The 18,367-nt window shown below is 44.1% G+C and overlaps 1 protein-coding gene across 12 annotated transcripts in view; it reads left to right on the forward strand.

The window, feature by feature from the left end:
• Nucleotides 1-18,367, forward strand: part of WNK2 (WNK lysine deficient protein kinase 2) — a 96,914-nt gene that overhangs the window by 22,465 nt on the left and 56,082 nt on the right. For all 12 annotated transcript variants that reach the window (XM_033071618.2, XM_033071619.2, XM_033071623.2 and 9 more), the window contains exons 2-4: nt 11,162-11,334; nt 12,291-12,511; nt 15,502-15,659. In XM_033071618.2, the coding sequence (XP_032927509.1) occupies nt 11,162-11,334; nt 12,291-12,511; nt 15,502-15,659 (552 nt within the window). The remainder of the gene's footprint in view (nt 1-11,161; nt 11,335-12,290; nt 12,512-15,501; nt 15,660-18,367) is intronic.

Below are 18,367 nucleotides of genomic sequence, written 5' to 3' on the forward strand. Positions count from 1 at the left end.
TATTTTTCAGAAAGTTTTACCAAGCAAAGAGATCCATCTTCAGAGAAAAAAAAAGTTATTTCTAAAAACTTCTCAGTGAAAATGTGTACTAGTAATGTTATTTATGGATTGGTGGATTGAACTGTTTTAAGGTGCATTGAACCCAGTGGTTCTTCAGTCCTCCATTTTGTTGGCAATGCAGTTTTCTTAAAAAGAACCAAAAAACAACCAAATCAAGCAAAGTGCTGTTCACCCCAATTAATATGATATATGTGTGCACTAATGTTTTTTTTCTTCAGATGTTTAGTCTGAATAGATTTTAGTCCTTTTATTTACTGAAATTGGTCGAGGGCAAATCCTTCTGTTGCGTGTCTCCCTGGGAATGGGATTTTCAGTTCCACAGTACTTTGTTGGTGTGCCTGAAATCAAACAGCAGCCGGATGGAAAGGATTTTCTGTTTGCTTTGTGTAGGTGCATGTCAAGGTAGCCAAGAGCAGTGTCATCTCTGTAGATCCCCCTCTTAAGGCACCTGGCAAAGTCAGATTTTCCATTTTTTTCCTGTCAACTGAGGAGAGAGAGAGAACAGAGAGTGGAAGGTTTCCATCTGCTTTTCTAACTTGTATTGGGTTGTATGAATCTAGAAAACAGTATGTGATTAAACAAACATTTTTGGCAAATAGTCTCTGTAAGCGCTATCTTCTCACACTACTCCATGAAATCTGAGTATGAAGCTCAAACTACCAGGCAGTTCTTTCCCATAACCTAGTTTTCCCATTTGAAAGCTTTTTGGGTATTCTTTAACTGTCAGGATCCTGGGCTATATCACCAGCCGGTTGAGGGAAAGGATTTTCCCTCTGTGGTGGGACCTGGAGCACTGCCCAGCTGTGGGGACTCTACACAAGAATGGTGTGGAGCTGCTGGAGAGTCCAGAGGAGGCCACAGAGCTGCTCCGGGGCCGGACCCATCTGCTCTGGAGCCAGGCTGGGAGAGCTGGGTGTGCTCACCTGGAGAGGAGAAGGATCCAGGGAGAGCTCAAAGCCCATTCCAGGGCTTAAAGGGGGTCCAGGAGAGCTGGAGAGGGACAAGGGATGGAGGGACAGGACACAGGGAGTGGCTTTCCACTGCAATAGGGCAAGGATGGATGGGATATTGGGCAGAAATTGTTCCCTGTGAGGGTGGGGAGGCCCTGGCACAGGGTACCCAGAGCAGCTGTGGCTGCCCCTGGATCCCTGACGCAGTGCCCAAGGCCAGGTTGGACATTGGGGCTTGGAGCAGCCTGGGACAGTGGAAGGTGTCCCTGCCCAGGGCAGGGGGTACATGATGATCTTAAAGGTCCCCTTCCAACCCCGAAATCATTCTGTGATTCTGTTCTTGAAAACTTTCAGAAAATTAAAGGTAGGGTTTCCTTATTATTCTTGCTTTCCATAGAATCTCTCCAATGTTGTTTTGTAAATACAATCCACGTAATAGTTCTTGTATCACATTATAAAATCCATACTGTTATAGGCCACAGATTTTAAATTACTAAACAGCTGTGATCAAGGAGTTTGAACACAACAACTCATAAGGAGTGTGTCTGTGCCCACCAGCTGGGAATCTACAAGTACAAGACAGGGGGTTATTTTGATTGGGTTTTTTTTGCTTATCCAGTTTTCAAATTCTCATCATGAGGGGTTGCAGGAGCTCCTGTCACTGAGAATCACACGTATTTGTTTAGATTTGGGGCTACTGACTTTCTTTTCATAGGTGGTGTCTAGCCAAGATTTGAACTTTGTTTTTGCATTTGATAATGGCCATTTGAATCAGTATTTTGGGCATGTAGCCAAGGTCATGTGTCCTGTAACATTACTGGGGCTGTAGCAGAATGGTTTTGCTGACTTCAAGTCACAAAGTACCTCTGTGGTTGTCTGATCGAACCTCCTCTCTGTGCCTTGGTTTGTAAGAGTTTCTTCACTGAATCTGGTAATCCCTGACACTCTCAGAGAAACTGTGCAGCTTGAACTCCTCAGGCGTGGCCAGTATGGTCCAGTGCTGTACTGGTTCTCACAGCCCACCCGTAAATCAGGGTCCGTGCTCAGGGCCACAGTGCTCTCTGCCCTGGGAGTTGCTCTTCTCAGCAGGAGGGTACCTCAGGCTCTGTTGGGATCAGTCCATGGCCAGGCTGGCTGTCCACCCCAGCATTGTTGGGCTACTCACATACAGTTTACACGAGAAGCTCAATCGCTCTTTATGGCCTGTCACCTTTTTGCTGCAGCACTCTCCTAATTCTTTCTAATGTGTAGCATTTGTTACTAGCGATGTGCTTTTTCCTCACAGTTCTTTGTGAAAATGCAAATCACTTTGTTAGAATAAAGCCTGAGCCCAGCAAAACCTCATGAAAAATCCTCAAGGATGTGTATTTTTATTGCTTACCACTTTTTAATTAATTTATGTAAACAGTTATTTTCTGTTTCATTATAATTCTTAGTGTGAAGCAAATGCATTGCAGAAATCTGAGTTTATTGTGTCAATGTTATTATATTTATCAACCCAAACATATAATCTCCTTGGAAAATGGCCCGTATCTGTTTCTCACATGCCCATGTTGGTGTTACCCTTTCATGCCTTGCTGTCCAAGAAATGAGGAGTTCAGTTTTTAACTATTTTTAACTAGTTGACAAGCTCCTGTTATTCTTTTGAGCAGGGCTATAGAATGTCAAGCTTTGCAGGAGGGAAAAGGAAGAAAAAGGAGCTGTTTTGTTACAAATGGGATGCTTTCAGCTTAATTCCTAACCATTATGGGAGACTGTGATGAATGTATCCTTCCTGGGAGTGCAGCATTTGCCTTGGAGTGTTTTCTAACAGGTTGTCAAGTGGTGTTAGGAATGCACCAGAAGTGACAGCGCCTTTCAGCACTTGCAAAGGTTCACAAGGAAGACATTTCCAAACTCCAGACACATAGCTCTGTTAAATATTTAGGAGCTGGTATACCCCAATCTGAAGAGTGGCTTTGTGACAATAAAAGGTCCCTCTCCTCACTTTCCCAGAGCTTTGCAAGCATTGCTGCAAGGAATGCCTGTCCAGTCTCTTGAGTTGTAGCAGTTGAGCTACTTGCTTTTTCCTTTGTCTCTACACTATATTCTTCCCACTCATCTTTTGAATTTTACCTCCAGCAGCAGCAGTGAGCAGTTGAACCTTTCTTGGGTGATGCATGCTGTGGAGCAGGGCGATAACAGAAGCAGAGTGTTCCTGCAGCTTCAGGACCTCTGAGGCTCATGACTTTTCAGGTGCAGGAGTTTATAGAATCATGGGATCACAGGATTAGAAGGGACCTTAAAACTCACCCTGTTCCACCCCTGCTGTAGGCAGGGACACCTTCCATTAGACCAGGTCGTTCCAAGACTTGTCCAACCTGGCATTGGACATTTCCTGGGAAGTTGGGTATTTGCAATTATATGACCCTCTGCAAGGATGTTTTTTTTCAAAACAGAAAGAGCAAATTATTTTAAAGGCATGTTTTCCAGTATTTGCCCTTGAAGATCCCTTGCTAAAACTAGAAGCAGGTTGGGATGAGAAGAGCTCTCGATACTGCTGGGTGCTGCTCTTCCATAGATCCAGGGTGCACTGAGGAACTCCTTATCCTTTCTCTGTGTGCATTAGAAAAGCAAAATGTAGGCACAGAAGCATTAAATTACTTGGTGTGGGAGGCTCAGCGGGCCACAGTGTGAGGGAAGAACTGAGAAAGTTTCTCTCTAGGATCAATTGAGCCACTGTTAGAATTTAAATTAAGATGTGCAAAGACCATCACTTTTCTGTTTTCTAGCTATTTTATGTTCCTATCCCTCAGTAGAATTAATTTCAGCATGTCTGTATAAAGGCATATATGAATTTGGTTAGTCTTTCATGTTTTGTGAAAATGGGGAAGTGAAAAGTTCTGAGATGAACTCACACTGAAGGTTGTACGGGCAAATTTTCCGTGTTTGCCTGGCACCAGGACAGCTCTTCACTGGGAACAAGATAAAATACATCCAGCTCAAATCAGGCTCTAGTCACTGGGGTGATGAAAGATGTGGATGGTACAAGATGTTCTTCTGCACAGAGAGCTTGAGGTGGCTGTTGCAGCTCTGGCCAGCGAGACTGATGATGGTGATGATGAAAGACCTCATTGTGATTTGCAACTTCTTCCTGTAGAACAGGAGAGGGGGCACTGATCTCTCCCCTGCGGTGACCAATGATAGGACCTGATTGACCAGCATGGAGCTGTGCCAGGGCAGGTTTAGGTTGGTAACAGGGAAAGGTTCTTCCCTCAGAGGATGCTGGGCACTGCCCAGGCTCTCCAGAGAATGGTGACATTCCCGAGGCTGCCAGAGCTCCAGGACCCTTTGGACAGTGCTACCAGGGTTGCACAGGGTGGGATTGTTGGGGTGTGTGTGCAGAGCCAGGGCCTGGACTCGGTAATCCTGGTGGGTTCTTCCCAACTCAAGGGATTCCATGATTCTGTGACCAAGGCGATCTCCTCATTCTCAGGGATCTCATGGGCTCAGCACAGAATCAAGTGAGAAAGGGCTTTTTAGTGCTGCTTTTATGTGACACCAGGTGATTTTGTTAGAAGAGTGGTCACGTTAGAGGTATAGTCACGGCTGTGTAAGAAAGATGATTTGAGGAACTCTGAATATCTTGCCTACAGTTTACTCCATCTGTCTGGTTTGGTGGGGAATCTTGGGGTGTTTTGTGCGTTTGTGGTGGTTTTCTTACTAATCTGAACTTCTTTGAGGTAGTTTCCTAAAATAAATGTACTTAGTGTGTAATTGAAGACTGACAACCCACCCTTCAGGAACATCATCACAAAGCCTGAAGGGCTGGTCCATGGGTATCTTCTAGGATTGGTAAAACTGCCTAATCTGGGGTTCACTGAGAAATGCAACACAGTCCAAGGGCTTTATTTGGGAGGCAGAAAATACATATTCTACTTTCCATCCTGCCATAGAGGGTAAGGGGAAACAGGGGAGTGAGAGAAAGCAGTGTTTGGCTTGGAGAGTCTCACTAGGGGGAACCAGACTGGGGAGTACCATCCTACCATGATCTCAGGCCAACTGAACATCCTATTGCCTGGACTGTGATTAATTCCCTGGTAAGAATATTTCAAGAGTGTTCTACAGATCGAAATATAAAATTGCTAGGTTATAACAAGATGGGAAATGATAGCAATAATGGGATGAAAATGCTGTTTTCTTGTTAGAAAGGAAGGATTGAATGCTGCCCCAAGATGAAATTTGCTTGAGCAAAAGTAAAACAAATTTTGCTTGTTCTGCTAATTCTTCGTGCTGTGTTAATTTTGGTTGGCAAAGCTCATTGGCAAAGGGAGCAGTTATGTCTGCATGCTGTTTGGTAACACTGGGTAAATAACAATGGTGTTGGTGCCTCCTGTCAGGCTGCAGAGGGTGGTAGGGCATCTCTGGCAAGATCTGTGGTGGATAAGGAGTGGCATCTGCCTTCTTTAGGAAAAATACCATATCTGTGTAGCAAACACACAGCAAAGAGAATCATAGAATCTTTGAATGGTCTGAGTTGGAAGTGACCTCAGAGATCATCTTCCAACCCCTATGACCTTCCACTGAACCAGAAAATATAAGCGGATTTCATACCTATACAATAAGTTAATTTACAAACTGCCCTCGAGTAAAGAGGTGAGATGGAAGAACAGAGGGGGTGGCTCCTCCCAGCACACCAGGACTCTGCTGCTGGGCTGTACTGTGATAGGTTTTAATGGTCACAACACACTGGGAGGCACAGCCCTTCAAAGGCAGTGGATTCTCTGGCTTTTCTCCCCCATTTCCACCTCTCTGAAGGTGATTTTTTAGGCAGCAGCACTGAAATGTCTCTCTCCACTCCTGCTGTGGGCCAGCCCAGGGTTGAGCCTCCAAGGGATGGCTGGAGCATCCCTCCTGTGCTGACAAGTCCAGCCCTGGAATGAGGGTAATTTACCTTCCTAGTTACTGTGTTTGTGGGTTACAGGAATTTGGTGAAGCAAACGCTTTTTAAAAACACAACCAGTTGTTGCTTAAGTTTCAATGAATGCTGTGCTCAGAAGGGATTCCAGAAAATACTGAATCACCAGATTCTCATTACATACCTGAAGTGTGGGGGGTTTTTTTTGTGGTTTGGGCTTTCTCCTTTCAGAGGGGATCTGGTGTTGTGGAGCTTTTCTCACACACTGATTTCAGAGTTTCCTTTGAAAAAGGTGTTTTGTGAGGCGAGTCAGAACTGTTTTGTTATGTCACCTGCAATCACAAGCTTAAGAAGAGCCTGTGAAGCGCTAGCAATTATGGAAGTTAAGGAAGTGCTACTTGAAAATAATTTAATTGCTTGTGACAAGAATTTGTGTAAGCATCTGTTGTCATGGTGTGGTTATGTTGGGAGGTTTTCACCTGTAAAACACACTCTGCTCATGGTGTTGGGAGATTTTTGCCCCTAAAACACATGCTCTGTCCGTGGTGTTGTGTTTCTTGGGTGTGTTTGTGGCTCTTTCGGGATTGGAGATTTGGGGTATTGACTCCCATTCCTCCTGCCCTTGCAGGACGAGCTGCTGAAGTTCTGAAGTTCAGTAGAAGATGTGAATCCCAGTGTTCCTCTGCTGTAAGGCTTTGAGATATGTCTTAATCAATTTAGAAAGCAGCAAGCTGTGATTGAATCCAGCAAAGAAGCATGCTCAGCTTCTTCTACCGTTCCAAATTTAGCCATAAAGGTCTGAATTCAACTCCTAATTTTCCATAGATTTCTAACAATGACTCAGGCAAGTAAGCAAATCTTCCTCAGCCTGTTTCATAGCTCCTGTTCACTGAATTATGAGTATCCATGGGGACAAAGGTCTGCTTTTATGCCTTTGGAAAATTAGTTCCTCCTGGGAAAACCTCTCTGTGCTTCAGCAGCACCACTGACGAATAGCAGGTTGTAACTTCACTGAGGGTGACTGACTGAAGAAGAGTGTTGGCTGGATTCTGATAGGGAATGGAGCTGTAAAATTCGTGTTCTTGATTTGCAAGTTGTCTGTTGGAATCTGCTGTTAGTTCACAGAGGAGTGATTTTATCCTTTAGGATTGCTTTGAGCAATAAGTGCTTATAACTGAGTGTATGAGGTGTGCAATGAAAGGTCCTGGATACTATTAAATGTTTATTGCATAGGCAGGGTGATACACATAGGGCTAGTACATGAGAGCAGAACTGTGCTTCTGTCCATAAATCCACAGGAGACCGACAGGCAGTTCCACAGGTGATAACTGGCAGTGGGTCCCATGGCTGATTTGACACTCAAGCCATCTTTCTAGATGTGGTGCATGAGCAAAAGTACCTACTTGGAATGCAGATGTGAAAATTGAATGATATGAACAGATATTCATTCTGCTGATGTAGGTATTTGATTTCTGTCCCTGGGTCAGAAGTTTCTGGTTTTTCTTTATTCATCACCACTGTGGGTCAGGCTTCTGCATGATGGAGGTGAGCCCTGCCCTCGTTTCTGACCTAATGCTCCCACTTGTCTTACAGTCAGGCCTTCATCTATTGTACATGAGACAAAATTAAATAACCATCGGTAAATGCAACTATGTCAGTTTAAGAGTTTAAAAACAAAACAAAACGTAAGACTCCCAAGAGAACAGTATTTATAGGCTAACTGGACACAGAAGTCCTTAGGTGGGGAAGTAGGTGAGATATCCAAGTGTCTGCAGTAGTTTAAAATTTTTTAGCATTAGTCACAATTCAAGACTTTAAAAGGAAAAAAATTTTTTAAATTCTGTGAAACTGCAAAGCCATGCAGCTTTTTAGTTTGTAACAGCTGTGCTCCAGACCCTGCTCCTACACGGTTCTACACATTGAATGTGAAAAATTTATGTAGTCTTCTTTGCAAGAGCCCCTTTCTTCATGGTGGGGGGATGGAGTCGATTCCCAAATCTGTTTGTTCCTTGCAAGGAATTAGGCAAGAAACTTGACCTCGTTTGTTAATCTTGGAAGTCTTCTGAAGGCTCAGGTGAAAGCCAGTCTATTGCTTGTATAATTTTCAGATCCTTAGTCAGAGCCCATATGTTACAACCTGGAGGAAATGATGCTTGGGGATGACTAACTGAACATGTTCCTGCTGTTAATTTGAGTGCCATTCCAGAAATTTAATTTTTAAGTTTTCTCTTTCCTTTTGTTAACACATTTACTTACTAATTACTGTCTTTGCTGTTGTTCCCCATAAAGAACTTAATGAAGGGATAAATTTTATAATAAAAGAGAGGCATTTTTTTGCCCTGGTCATGATGAGTAGGGAGAAGCAGAGAACATACATGTGTTGGATTAGCAGAAATTTGATTATAGATAGGCTATTAACTTCTTTGTATCTTCCTGCTGCAAACATAATGTTAATCCATTTTGACTTACCAGGATTGAGGCTGTAAAATGCTCATTGGAAATTCATGGAATCATGGAATGGTTTGGGTTGGAAGGGACCTTAAATCTCATCTTGTCCACCCTCTGCTGTGGGCAGGGACACCTTCCACTGTCCCAGGCTGCTCCAAGTTCCAGTGTCCATCCTGACCTTAGACACTGCCAGGGATCCAGGGGCAGCCACAACTGCTCTGACCATCCTGTGCCAGGGCCTCACCCACTCTCAGGGAGGAATTTCTTCTTCGTACGTAGATGATCTTTAAGGCTCCTTCCAACCCAAACTATTCCATGAGTCTATGATTACCTTTCTTTGTCCTGACCTTTCCAAACAATCCCATTCTCTCTTAAAATGTAATGCCTGGAGGTTGTTTCAGGCTTACACCCTTACCTTCAGGATGAGGACGTTTTGCCTTGTGTGGATTATATGATGGGAAATGAATGTCTATGACCCCAGTGAAGGTTTCTTGGGTTTGGATTAAACCCTGAGTGAGTCATGCAGTTAAACAGGTGTTTCTGCTGCTTCAGAGTAGAAAACATTTCGACCCTTAAGCCCCTTCAGAATCAGCTTATGTTTTTGCCAGTGACTCATGTGTCAGGTCCAACCTGGAGGAATTTACAGGATTGAGCCCTGATGGCACCAGAGGCCCCTCCTGTGATGCAGAGTGCAGTCTCACCTTGCCTCTCCAACTGGAAAACAATGCTCAGATATCAATCTGATGAAAAAAATCCAGATTTTTTTCTATTGTAATTGCAAATAAAACACACATTTGCCTTCCAGAATCACTTTGTTGCTGTTGCTAAAATGATCCTGCTCATAATATGTAAAATATACAGAATATGATTGTCTGCTGAAGGGTAAAAGTTACCAATAAAGTAGCGGTGGAAAAATTCTCACAGTGCTCAGAAACCTAGAAATAAGAATCAAAGACTATGATATTACTTTTTTTTTTTTTAACTGGAAAGTATTTGTAAATTTGCTGGATCTCTGTTAGCTCCCACTCTGCTCTTCCTTTACTGCACAGGGACTTGCTCCTTTTCCTTCCTAACAGCAAAGTGTCTGATTTATTCTACAGGTTTTAAATTAGAGGGAAACTCAACACTAGGGAAGAAGTGATGAATTTGAAAGCAGTTCTGTGGCTCTTCTTGCCTGACTCGTTAGACAGCTTGGGTTTTTGTTGGCTTTTTTTTTTGTTTGTTTTTTTCTCTTTGCTTTTGCAGAGCAGCTGAGGTGCTGCCTGGCTTGGCTGTGGCTGTTCTGTATGCTGTTGTCCCTGTGGGGCACGGGGAGCTCTGACTGCCCTGGGGACGCAGTCAGGTCACCCGCCCTGCACTGCCCAGCCCCAGGTCTGCTACTTCTGCTGCTTGGGCAGTGTTTGCTCTGATGCTGCTCCACGGATCTCAGAGGGAGCAGGGAACACCTGAACAGCCCCAGTACCAATGGAAATGCTCTCCCCATGCACACACAGCACTGTGGCAGGGTTTTGCCATCCACCAAGAGCCAAATCACTGTTCCAAGCCTGTGTTTCCTCTGATGAAGTCTCTGTGTGTAGCTGACTTGTTTGTAACCATGGGAATTCTTGTTCCCATCTTGAACTGTCTGGGATTGTGGGTGAGGGCAGGCTGTGGAAATGGCAGTGGCTTATCCTTTTGCCTCTTGGCTACAAGTCACCTATGCTCCCATTTAATTCATTCTGTGTACATAGGAGTGCAGCTCATATAGATGTGCCTAAATAACTTGAGAAAAGGAAGAAGTCTGAGTTAAAATATGAGCTAATTAATTCTGGTGATTGGTGTGCCTTTGGCTTTCTGAGTAAGAAAGATCCCAAAAACTCCATTTCTGGGAGAGGGGTGGCCAGTGCTTTGGCCAAGGAGGGCAAACCAGGCAGGCATGATGGTGGGGACTGGGGTGGAACTCCCTTGCTGCTCTGGTTTCATCACCCTAAGAGGTCGAAGGCAGTGTCCAGGCTGCCTGTTGGAGGGCTCCATGTGCTGGGGAGGTCCAGGCAGCCCAGGGTCTTCTCCTGAGTCATGGGAGGGGCATGCATGTGTTGGGCAGCATCCAACAAGGGTCCAGAGCTTGTGGGAAATGCCCTGAAATTCTCTAGGAAAACCAGAGTGTAGAAAATGACATTTTCACATTTCTAATCTAAAGAATTTCCATGCATATGCAGCCTATGGAAGAAGCAGAAGGACAGCTGAAAGCACTTCCTTTACCAAAAAGAAGTCTGTGAAATTAAGCAGAACAGCAAACACATAGAAAAATTGATGTGTTTGGGTTTTTTGGAAGGTGGCATGGTTTTAATTTATCCTGAGGTAAACAGGGTGGGCTGTAGAGCCCAGTGGAGTGAGCAGGGGCCTCAGCTGGCGCTCTGTGCCGGAGCATCCCAGGAGCAACTGTGGGTGGTGGGAGCCGTCCTGGCTGTGAGAACGTATGTACCTGGAAATGACATCCTGTGGGTATTAATCCCTTGGATAAGGAGCCTCACAACACCCAAGCATGAAGAAATAGCTGAGGGTTGATCCATCATGCCATGGGTGTGTTCACGGTGCCTGAAATATTAGTGCTGTCGTGAGCATGGTGTAGCACAGGCATCTCTTTGTCTTCTTCATATTGGATTTAGGCCGAGTGCCCTAGTTCATACACGCTGCTACTCTCTTACATAAAAGATTTTATAATTGCTCTTGACACAAGTGTAAATCGAAAATTCTGAATACCCTGGCAATGCAGAGCCTTTATTTTTGTCCGTCACTAATAATAATGTCTCATCTTGGCTTATAGGACAGAAAACTCACAAAAGTAGAGAGGCAGAGATTTAAAGAGGAAGCAGAAATGTTGAAAGGTCTACAGCACCCAAATATCGTGAGGTTTTATGACTTCTGGGAATCCTGTGCAAAAGGCAAAAGATGCATCGTGCTGGTTACCGAGCTGATGACCTCTGGAACGCTGAAGACGTAAGTACTGCACTCCTGGCAAGGGACTAAGAATAGCAGCAGACATTTATAGCAAAATCCTACTTTCGTACACTGAAAAAAGCCATCTCCAGATAAAAGCAAAAAATGGAGCTGTTCTCTGGTGTCTGTCATTTGTCCCTGCATTTGAACCGCAGTGGTTTGACAGGCAGAATTTTGGCCTCCATCTCTTTCCGCCTGCTTCCCTGTTTCAGTTATGCAACTCGAAGCTGTTCTCTGGCGTGTTTCATCTTCCGCCTGTGACGTTTGGATTTGTCAGGGTGTGTTTTGTGCTTGCTTTTGTGCTTGTATTTGCATGTTTTGTTTGGGAATTCAAATGGAATAGCACTTGAATGGTAGAATCTCCTAGAAGCTGAAGGTGCTCTAGGTTGTCTTCTAAACAGTATTAATTAATGGCTTCTGGTACTGACAGTCTTGTTAAGGTTGATATAAAGCAGTTGGCATGAATTCTGGAACAGATTTTCAGCCCCAATGGAAACAGTACTCAGCCACTGTGCTACTCTGCCAGTGCATTAGCAGACCCTACATCTTCCCCAAATGTCCCCTCCCAACCAGCACTTAAGGTAAATGGAAAGAAATGCAGGTGTGTGGTACAAAGGTCCAAGTCTTGTGGTTAAAATTAAACTTCAGTGTTCTTCTGATTCAAAATATATGAACATATTCTAAAGCTGTTTCTGCATGAAATGAATTGCTGAACTACTAGACTTCAAAATATTTGGTTGTATTTGCACCAAAAATGCTTATTATCATCCTCCCTAAAACTGAATGCTCTAATTCCTCCTTTCAAAAGATCTTTTTGGGATATTTCTGTGCTGCTCTTGTGGCATCTGATAATGGGCTTTTATCCATAATGGAGTTTCAGCTGTTAAAGCTCCTCAAATCTCTAATAAAATGTTTTCACTTCCTTAATACCCACTTGTGTGTATGTTGTGCTCTAGGTATCTGAAGAGATTTAAAGTGATGAAACCTAAAGTGCTGCGGAGTTGGTGTCGGCAAATCCTGAAGGGTCTTCTTTTCTTGCACACAAGAACTCCGCCAATAATTCACAGAGACTTGAAATGTGATAATATTTTTATTACTGGACCAACTGGATCTGTGAAAATAGGAGACTTGGGTCTGGCAACACTCAAGAGAGCTTCATTTGCCAAAAGTGTCATAGGTAATGCTCCTGTTCTCCTTGGCTTCCCTCGGTCAGTATCGTGGCTGTCTATTTAACAACTTCCTTTCCCATTTTGCATTAGTGGTTTTTAAGTTGCAGATTGGTAGTGGATTTTAAAGTGGGTTTGGGACTGTTGCCTTTATACCACTATAAAAATGGGAAACAGTAGGTAATGATATAATGACTTCCTCTTCTCTTTCTTCCTTTATCATCCTTAATGAATAGGGAGCGCAGTACCAGTGAAGTCAAAACAATAGAAATTTCAGATATCTGCTAGGCTGCTGTGGGTCTGCTTAACCTCTTTGATTTTAGTGAACTCATGTTTGTTTGTGTTTGTTAAGTTTCTCTGGTTTTTAACTTCTAGTAACTGGTAGTGTTTTTCTCTGTTGAGGGTCAGTATTTCTTCAAATAATTTTTTACAGGGTAACAATTGTTTATGAGACATAATGGAATAATATCAGTAATAACAATACTGAGAATAACATAAGTAATACCAATATTGGGAATAATTTCAGAAGTACCAATACTGGGAATAGTATCAGTAGTACCAATACAAGGAGTGACATCAGGTTTGTGTAAAATCTGTTGTGAACAGAACACCATCAAAATACACTCTGAATATATGTCTGAAAGGAATTTGATACTGGAAGAGCTGCAGGATGCTGGCAAAGTGTCTGCATTCATTTTGGCAATAAAACCGAGCTTATAATTTTCATGAGTAGTGCTGCTCAAAGGAGAGTGTTAAGGAGGCTTGGAAACACTGGTGTTGAGTAGTGCTGCTCCTCTGCAGAGGGAGCAGCTCTAAAGACATATCAGTAGCTGCATTTCACTTCAGCTGGGAGGGATGAAGTCAGTACCTTGCAGTGTCTCTGAGGGAGCCCAGCCAGGGCAAACCTGCTCCTGCCAAGAGCAGATGAGTGGGTGCTAAACAACTTCACATTTAGCTGGGCTGTTATGTTGAAGGATACTTGTAGGTATTCCTTTCCATGCCAAGGAGTGAGGGCAAATGTCATTTTTGTCCTGTTTTGGAATGGTGCCGAGTATTCCATTTGTTCCTTAGACTATTGCTATCACTTTTTCAGATTTGTTTTACATGCTCTGTAATTCATGAGATTCACTCCTGCTGCTGAGTCGTGTTCCTTCTAAAGCAAGGCAGCAGCTCCAAAATAATTCCTTGTGGCAGCTGTTAACCCTTTCTGAGCAGCAACCTCTGCCTTGGTGGCAGCTGGAGCAAACACCCAGAGAGAGGGACTACACTGAGCCTCCATGACACCGGTCTGGCTGATTTGCTAAGACAGGAGGAATGAGTGTCTTTGAGGTGGAAGGAACATAAACAAGGGAAGAGATCAATTTTGAATTGCAAAATTAATTTTACAGAAATGCTTGTTCACAAGTTAGGTCAAGTCTACTTCGGAGATGTGTGCGAAAGCAGACCTGAATTTTGAGGGTTGTCCTTTATGTTACCATTTAAAACCAGTTTAGGACAAATCAGAGAATCTAGAATGGTTTGGATTGGAAGGGGCTTTAAAGATCATCTTGTCTGCCATGGCTGGGACACCTTCCACTATCCCAGGTTGCTCCAGGCTCCATCCAACCTGGCCTCAGACACTTCCAGGGATGCCGTTTCCTCAATTTCTTTAGGGACTTGGGTGATGGCTTGTAACTGGAGGAGGGGAGATTTAGATTGGATATTAGGAAGAAACGTATTACTATGAGAGTGGGCAGGCCCTGGCACAGGGTGCCCAGAGCAGCTGTGGCTGCCCCGGGATCTCTGGAAGTGTCCAGTGCCAGGCTGGAACAGCCAGGGATAGTGGAAGGTGTCCCTACCTGTGGCAGGGTGTGGGGTGAGATGATCTTTGAGGTACCTTTCAATCCATCCTGGAATGTGCCAGAACTATTTTTTTCTGATTATATGTTCCTTTAATGATGTTTGTGCTTTTACTGCTGATTAGTGATGGCATAACAAAGCACTGATGGGATCTGCCAGGGCTGGGGGCAATTTGGATGCTGAGGCTGGACAGACAGAGTTTGAGTTTTTCTCATGTCTAAAAACTGCCACTCTTTTTGGCATCCCAGCAGCTTGCTGCTACTGTCCCTTGCCACACCATTGCACTGATGTCTCTCCCTTCATCTTTTCTATGTAGAAAGGAAATAAACTAGTCATTGGTCCTAAGCATGAATTACAATATAGATACAGTTCCTGGAATGAATTACCCAAGTGTTTAATAGCTTTCTGTTTTGCTTTATAAAATGCACCTTTTCAGAGTAGTTTGCTGAGCAAATGTTGCAGGTGTTGGAAGTTGCTGCTTGTCCCCAGGCTGCAGCTCCCAATGCCTCACTTCATATTTACCCAGTTGTGTCAGATTCCTGACACCCTAATCCCTATTGAGTAGGACCTTGTTCCAAGTAGCTTCATTGATTTGTCCCACTAAACCAGTGACAGAATTAGGTTTGATGTTTTGTGCATGACTCTGTAGGTGATTTGTGATACTGTTGGCTTTCAAAGTGCTGTCTGTGTGCTGGTGGTTACTCTGTGTCTCTGGAGGAAACAAAAAAATGCAAATTTTCACTGATAAAAACAAGAGTGAAGGTTTTTGTTTCTTCTCCCCTTTCCCCCTGCCCACCCCCAGCCCTGTACACATCCTTCTCTCCAGCCAGACAGAAACCATTCACTTCAGTATGGCCAGGAAATGAACCATAGCTTATTTTCTTGTTAATTTTTGAAATTTTTCATTCTTTTTTCTTCCCCCTCCCCCCCACCCTGCTTCCCCTCTGTCCTGTTTTTCCCCTTTGGATTATTGTCAGCAAACCATGGGCAAGGAAGTGCATAACATTAACCTTGGATTTCCTCCCTGGGGGATGCTTGAGCTCTTTTGAAATTATCTTGCATGCACCTATACACAGTTGTACTGGGCTTACTTCTTACAGGTAAAAAAGCTTGTGGCTAAAGGCATTTAGATAATCACCATTATCTTTGTGTGTCTGTGTAGGCACACCAGAATTCATGGCCCCCGAAATGTATGAGGAACACTACGATGAATCTGTGGATGTCTACGCGTTTGGAATGTGCATGCTGGAAATGGCTACCTCAGAATACCCTTACTCAGAATGCCAGAATGCTGCTCAAATCTACCGAAAAGTAACCTGTGTGAGTACACATCCTTAATTGGTATTGGATCTTGTCACTGCAAGCTTCAAAAGCATATCTCGATGAGGTGTCTGTACTGCTGTTGAGGTGCCTGAGCTCTGGGTTACACAAACCTGTTTCAGGCTTATGTGTAAGCTTGCAATTCTACACTTGGAGTGTGTTTGACTGGATGCAGCTACATCAAATATTTTCAGTAATCTTTGTCACTGATTTTTATCTCCATCGGCCACAAATACAGCCCAGTGGGCTGATACTTAGTAGTTTAACTCTTCTTAGAGTGTTGCTTTCAACCCAGAGCCATTCAGAAGTAATTTTAAAGCTGACAAAAGGCCTCAGAAACTGCTCAGCAGTGCAATTATTTTCATCTTGTGGCTGTAGCAACTCCCTTGGTGTTGCAGGGAGGCCAACGTGTGCAGCCATGGATCTGCTAGCTGCTGACCATGTTCTGCACTATGGGCTGGCTGCAAACCATGCTGCAGCTTCTCAGAGACATGGAGTGGGCTTGGTGGCTTAGGAGAGTTGTTTGCCTTTATCCTAGTTATTCAAGGCTAGGTTGGGCAGGGCTTGGAGCTACCTGGTCTAGTGGAAGGTGTCCCTACCCATTGCAGGGGAGGTTGGAATGAGAACGTCTTTAAGGTACCTTCCAACCCAAACCATTCTGTGACCCTGTGACCCTAGAGCCACATGGTTACTCCATGTTGTTATTCCGTGGTTATCACTGTCTATTACCTTTGGCACAAAGGATGTTGACTCTGTTTTGGTATGGTCCTTCAGATACGGCCTAAATGCTAGCAGAGCGGGCAGCTTAGGGGACAGCTCCTTGGACTCCAGAGCTTCAAGAGTGGCTACAAGAGGCTGTTCTAATTTTAGGCTCTGTAGCCTCATGTCCTGCTTGTGAGACCATTCAGGTACCTGGTACCACTATGGGAGCTGGTGTTACTGGGAATGTGTGTGTGCACCTGGAGCCATGGAGAACATTGAGTTCTTCACTGCTCTGTGTACCCCGAGGAGCTCTGTGCACACCTTGTAGCCATCTGGAATATTGGCAATTAAGACTTTGCAAGGCTCCTAAGCCTCATTTATCAAAGCAATATCCAAGATGGCAAAAAATAATGATTAATCAGTGGATTCCTAATTAGATGTTATATTTCAGTTTTTAGACTTCAGTAACCATTTTTTTAACACTGAGGGAAGCCTGAGCCAACTAATTTTCCATGGCAGTAACTTTTACAGAGCTCAGGATTAGATGGCAGATTATTATAGTTTTGTAAAACTGGCTTTATACTGGCAGCTTCAGAGAGGTGGGAGCTGATGTTTATCACATAGAACAAGCAATGGCAGAGAAGCTGTTGAAAGGTCATTGTGAGGGGTATTTTTGAAGCATAACCTTCTGGCAGAGAAAGCTGAAGACAAAAGCATCAGGCACCAGCACAGAGGGTGTGGAGTTTTCAGCTGAATTTGGGGTAGTAGCTGTGGGAACAAAGGCACCAGGATTCCTTAGATAGCGAAATTTTCATTACTGTTTTTCCCAGGAAAGGGTTAACCAGCTCCCTGTGGAGTGGAGAAAGCCCTGTCAAATGCCATGAGCTGCACAACTGTCAGGCAGGAAGGAGGAGCAGGGGGTGGATCTCTGGGGTGAGGGTGCAGGAGGAGCCTCCTCCTGGGGGAGATCCTCTGTCCCAGGAGGAGCCTTCTGGTGGGCTCAACAGGTCCTCCAGCGGAGCTGCATCTGCAGGGGAGCTGCCGGCAGAAGGGACCCTGCTCCTGTTCCGAGCAGCGTGAGTGGCTGCGGGGTCTGAGGGATGCAGCGGCTCAGGAGGAGGTGGAGGAGTTTGGGGTGCAGGGTCCTGAGCCAACACCATGCAGTGGGGTCTGCCCTAGGCTGGGGCAGTGACTACAAACAGACAGAGTAACTCTAAAATCACTTGGATGGAGTTAGGGTTGGTGGTGCAGCGACTTTGCAAGCCTTGGGGCTTATAGAATGAAATATAGTCTAAAATTGAGTGTAAACTGAACCCAAGAGGCTGAATTAGACTGTTTTCTTCCAGTATTAGATTAGGTTTGGGGCTCTCACTAGAGCAGAAGGTGACTCTGACCTTCTTGGATGAGAGGATGCAGAGCCCCTGAACGCTGCAGCTCCTCAGTGAGACATTTACTTCTTTATGAAGCTGGGGCTTTTTTGCACCAGAAATACAAATACTATTTGTAGTGTTTTAAACTGAGGGTCAGTGCATTGTGTTTACTGTTGACTGCGTCTAGTTGCCTGATGCCTTTGTTTAAAAAGTATAAAAACAAAATAACTTTATTTTCCTACCTTGGGCTCAGCATTCCAGTTTTAACTACAGGAGATGTTGATAGCATCCATAGGGATTGGAATTGCTGGCTAGAGTTTGCATCAAGGAGCGACAACCAACAAAATCTTTAGAATGCCTATCTTCTGTTGGGTCCCACAGAGCTGACATTCTCTCTGCTGCCCAGCACAGGCAGTTTTGCCACTGTAATATCTTTTTCAGTAGTTTCTGCTCTGTCCTAACAGTCTTCCATGCCCTTGCCTGCTACTAGGACATGAGATACACCTCAGGTCCTGGTTGTCCAAGCCACACACATTGATTGTCCTTACTGATGTAGAAAACGTAAACATTACCTTTCTGAGACATTGTTATTTCAGCATATGTCGCATTCTGCATTTCTGTAGTGTAAGATTATTG

Source organism: Catharus ustulatus, chromosome 13 (assembly GCF_009819885.2).
Source record: "Catharus ustulatus isolate bCatUst1 chromosome 13, bCatUst1.pri.v2, whole genome shotgun sequence".
Classification (NCBI taxonomy): Eukaryota; Metazoa; Chordata; class Aves; order Passeriformes; family Turdidae; genus Catharus; species Catharus ustulatus.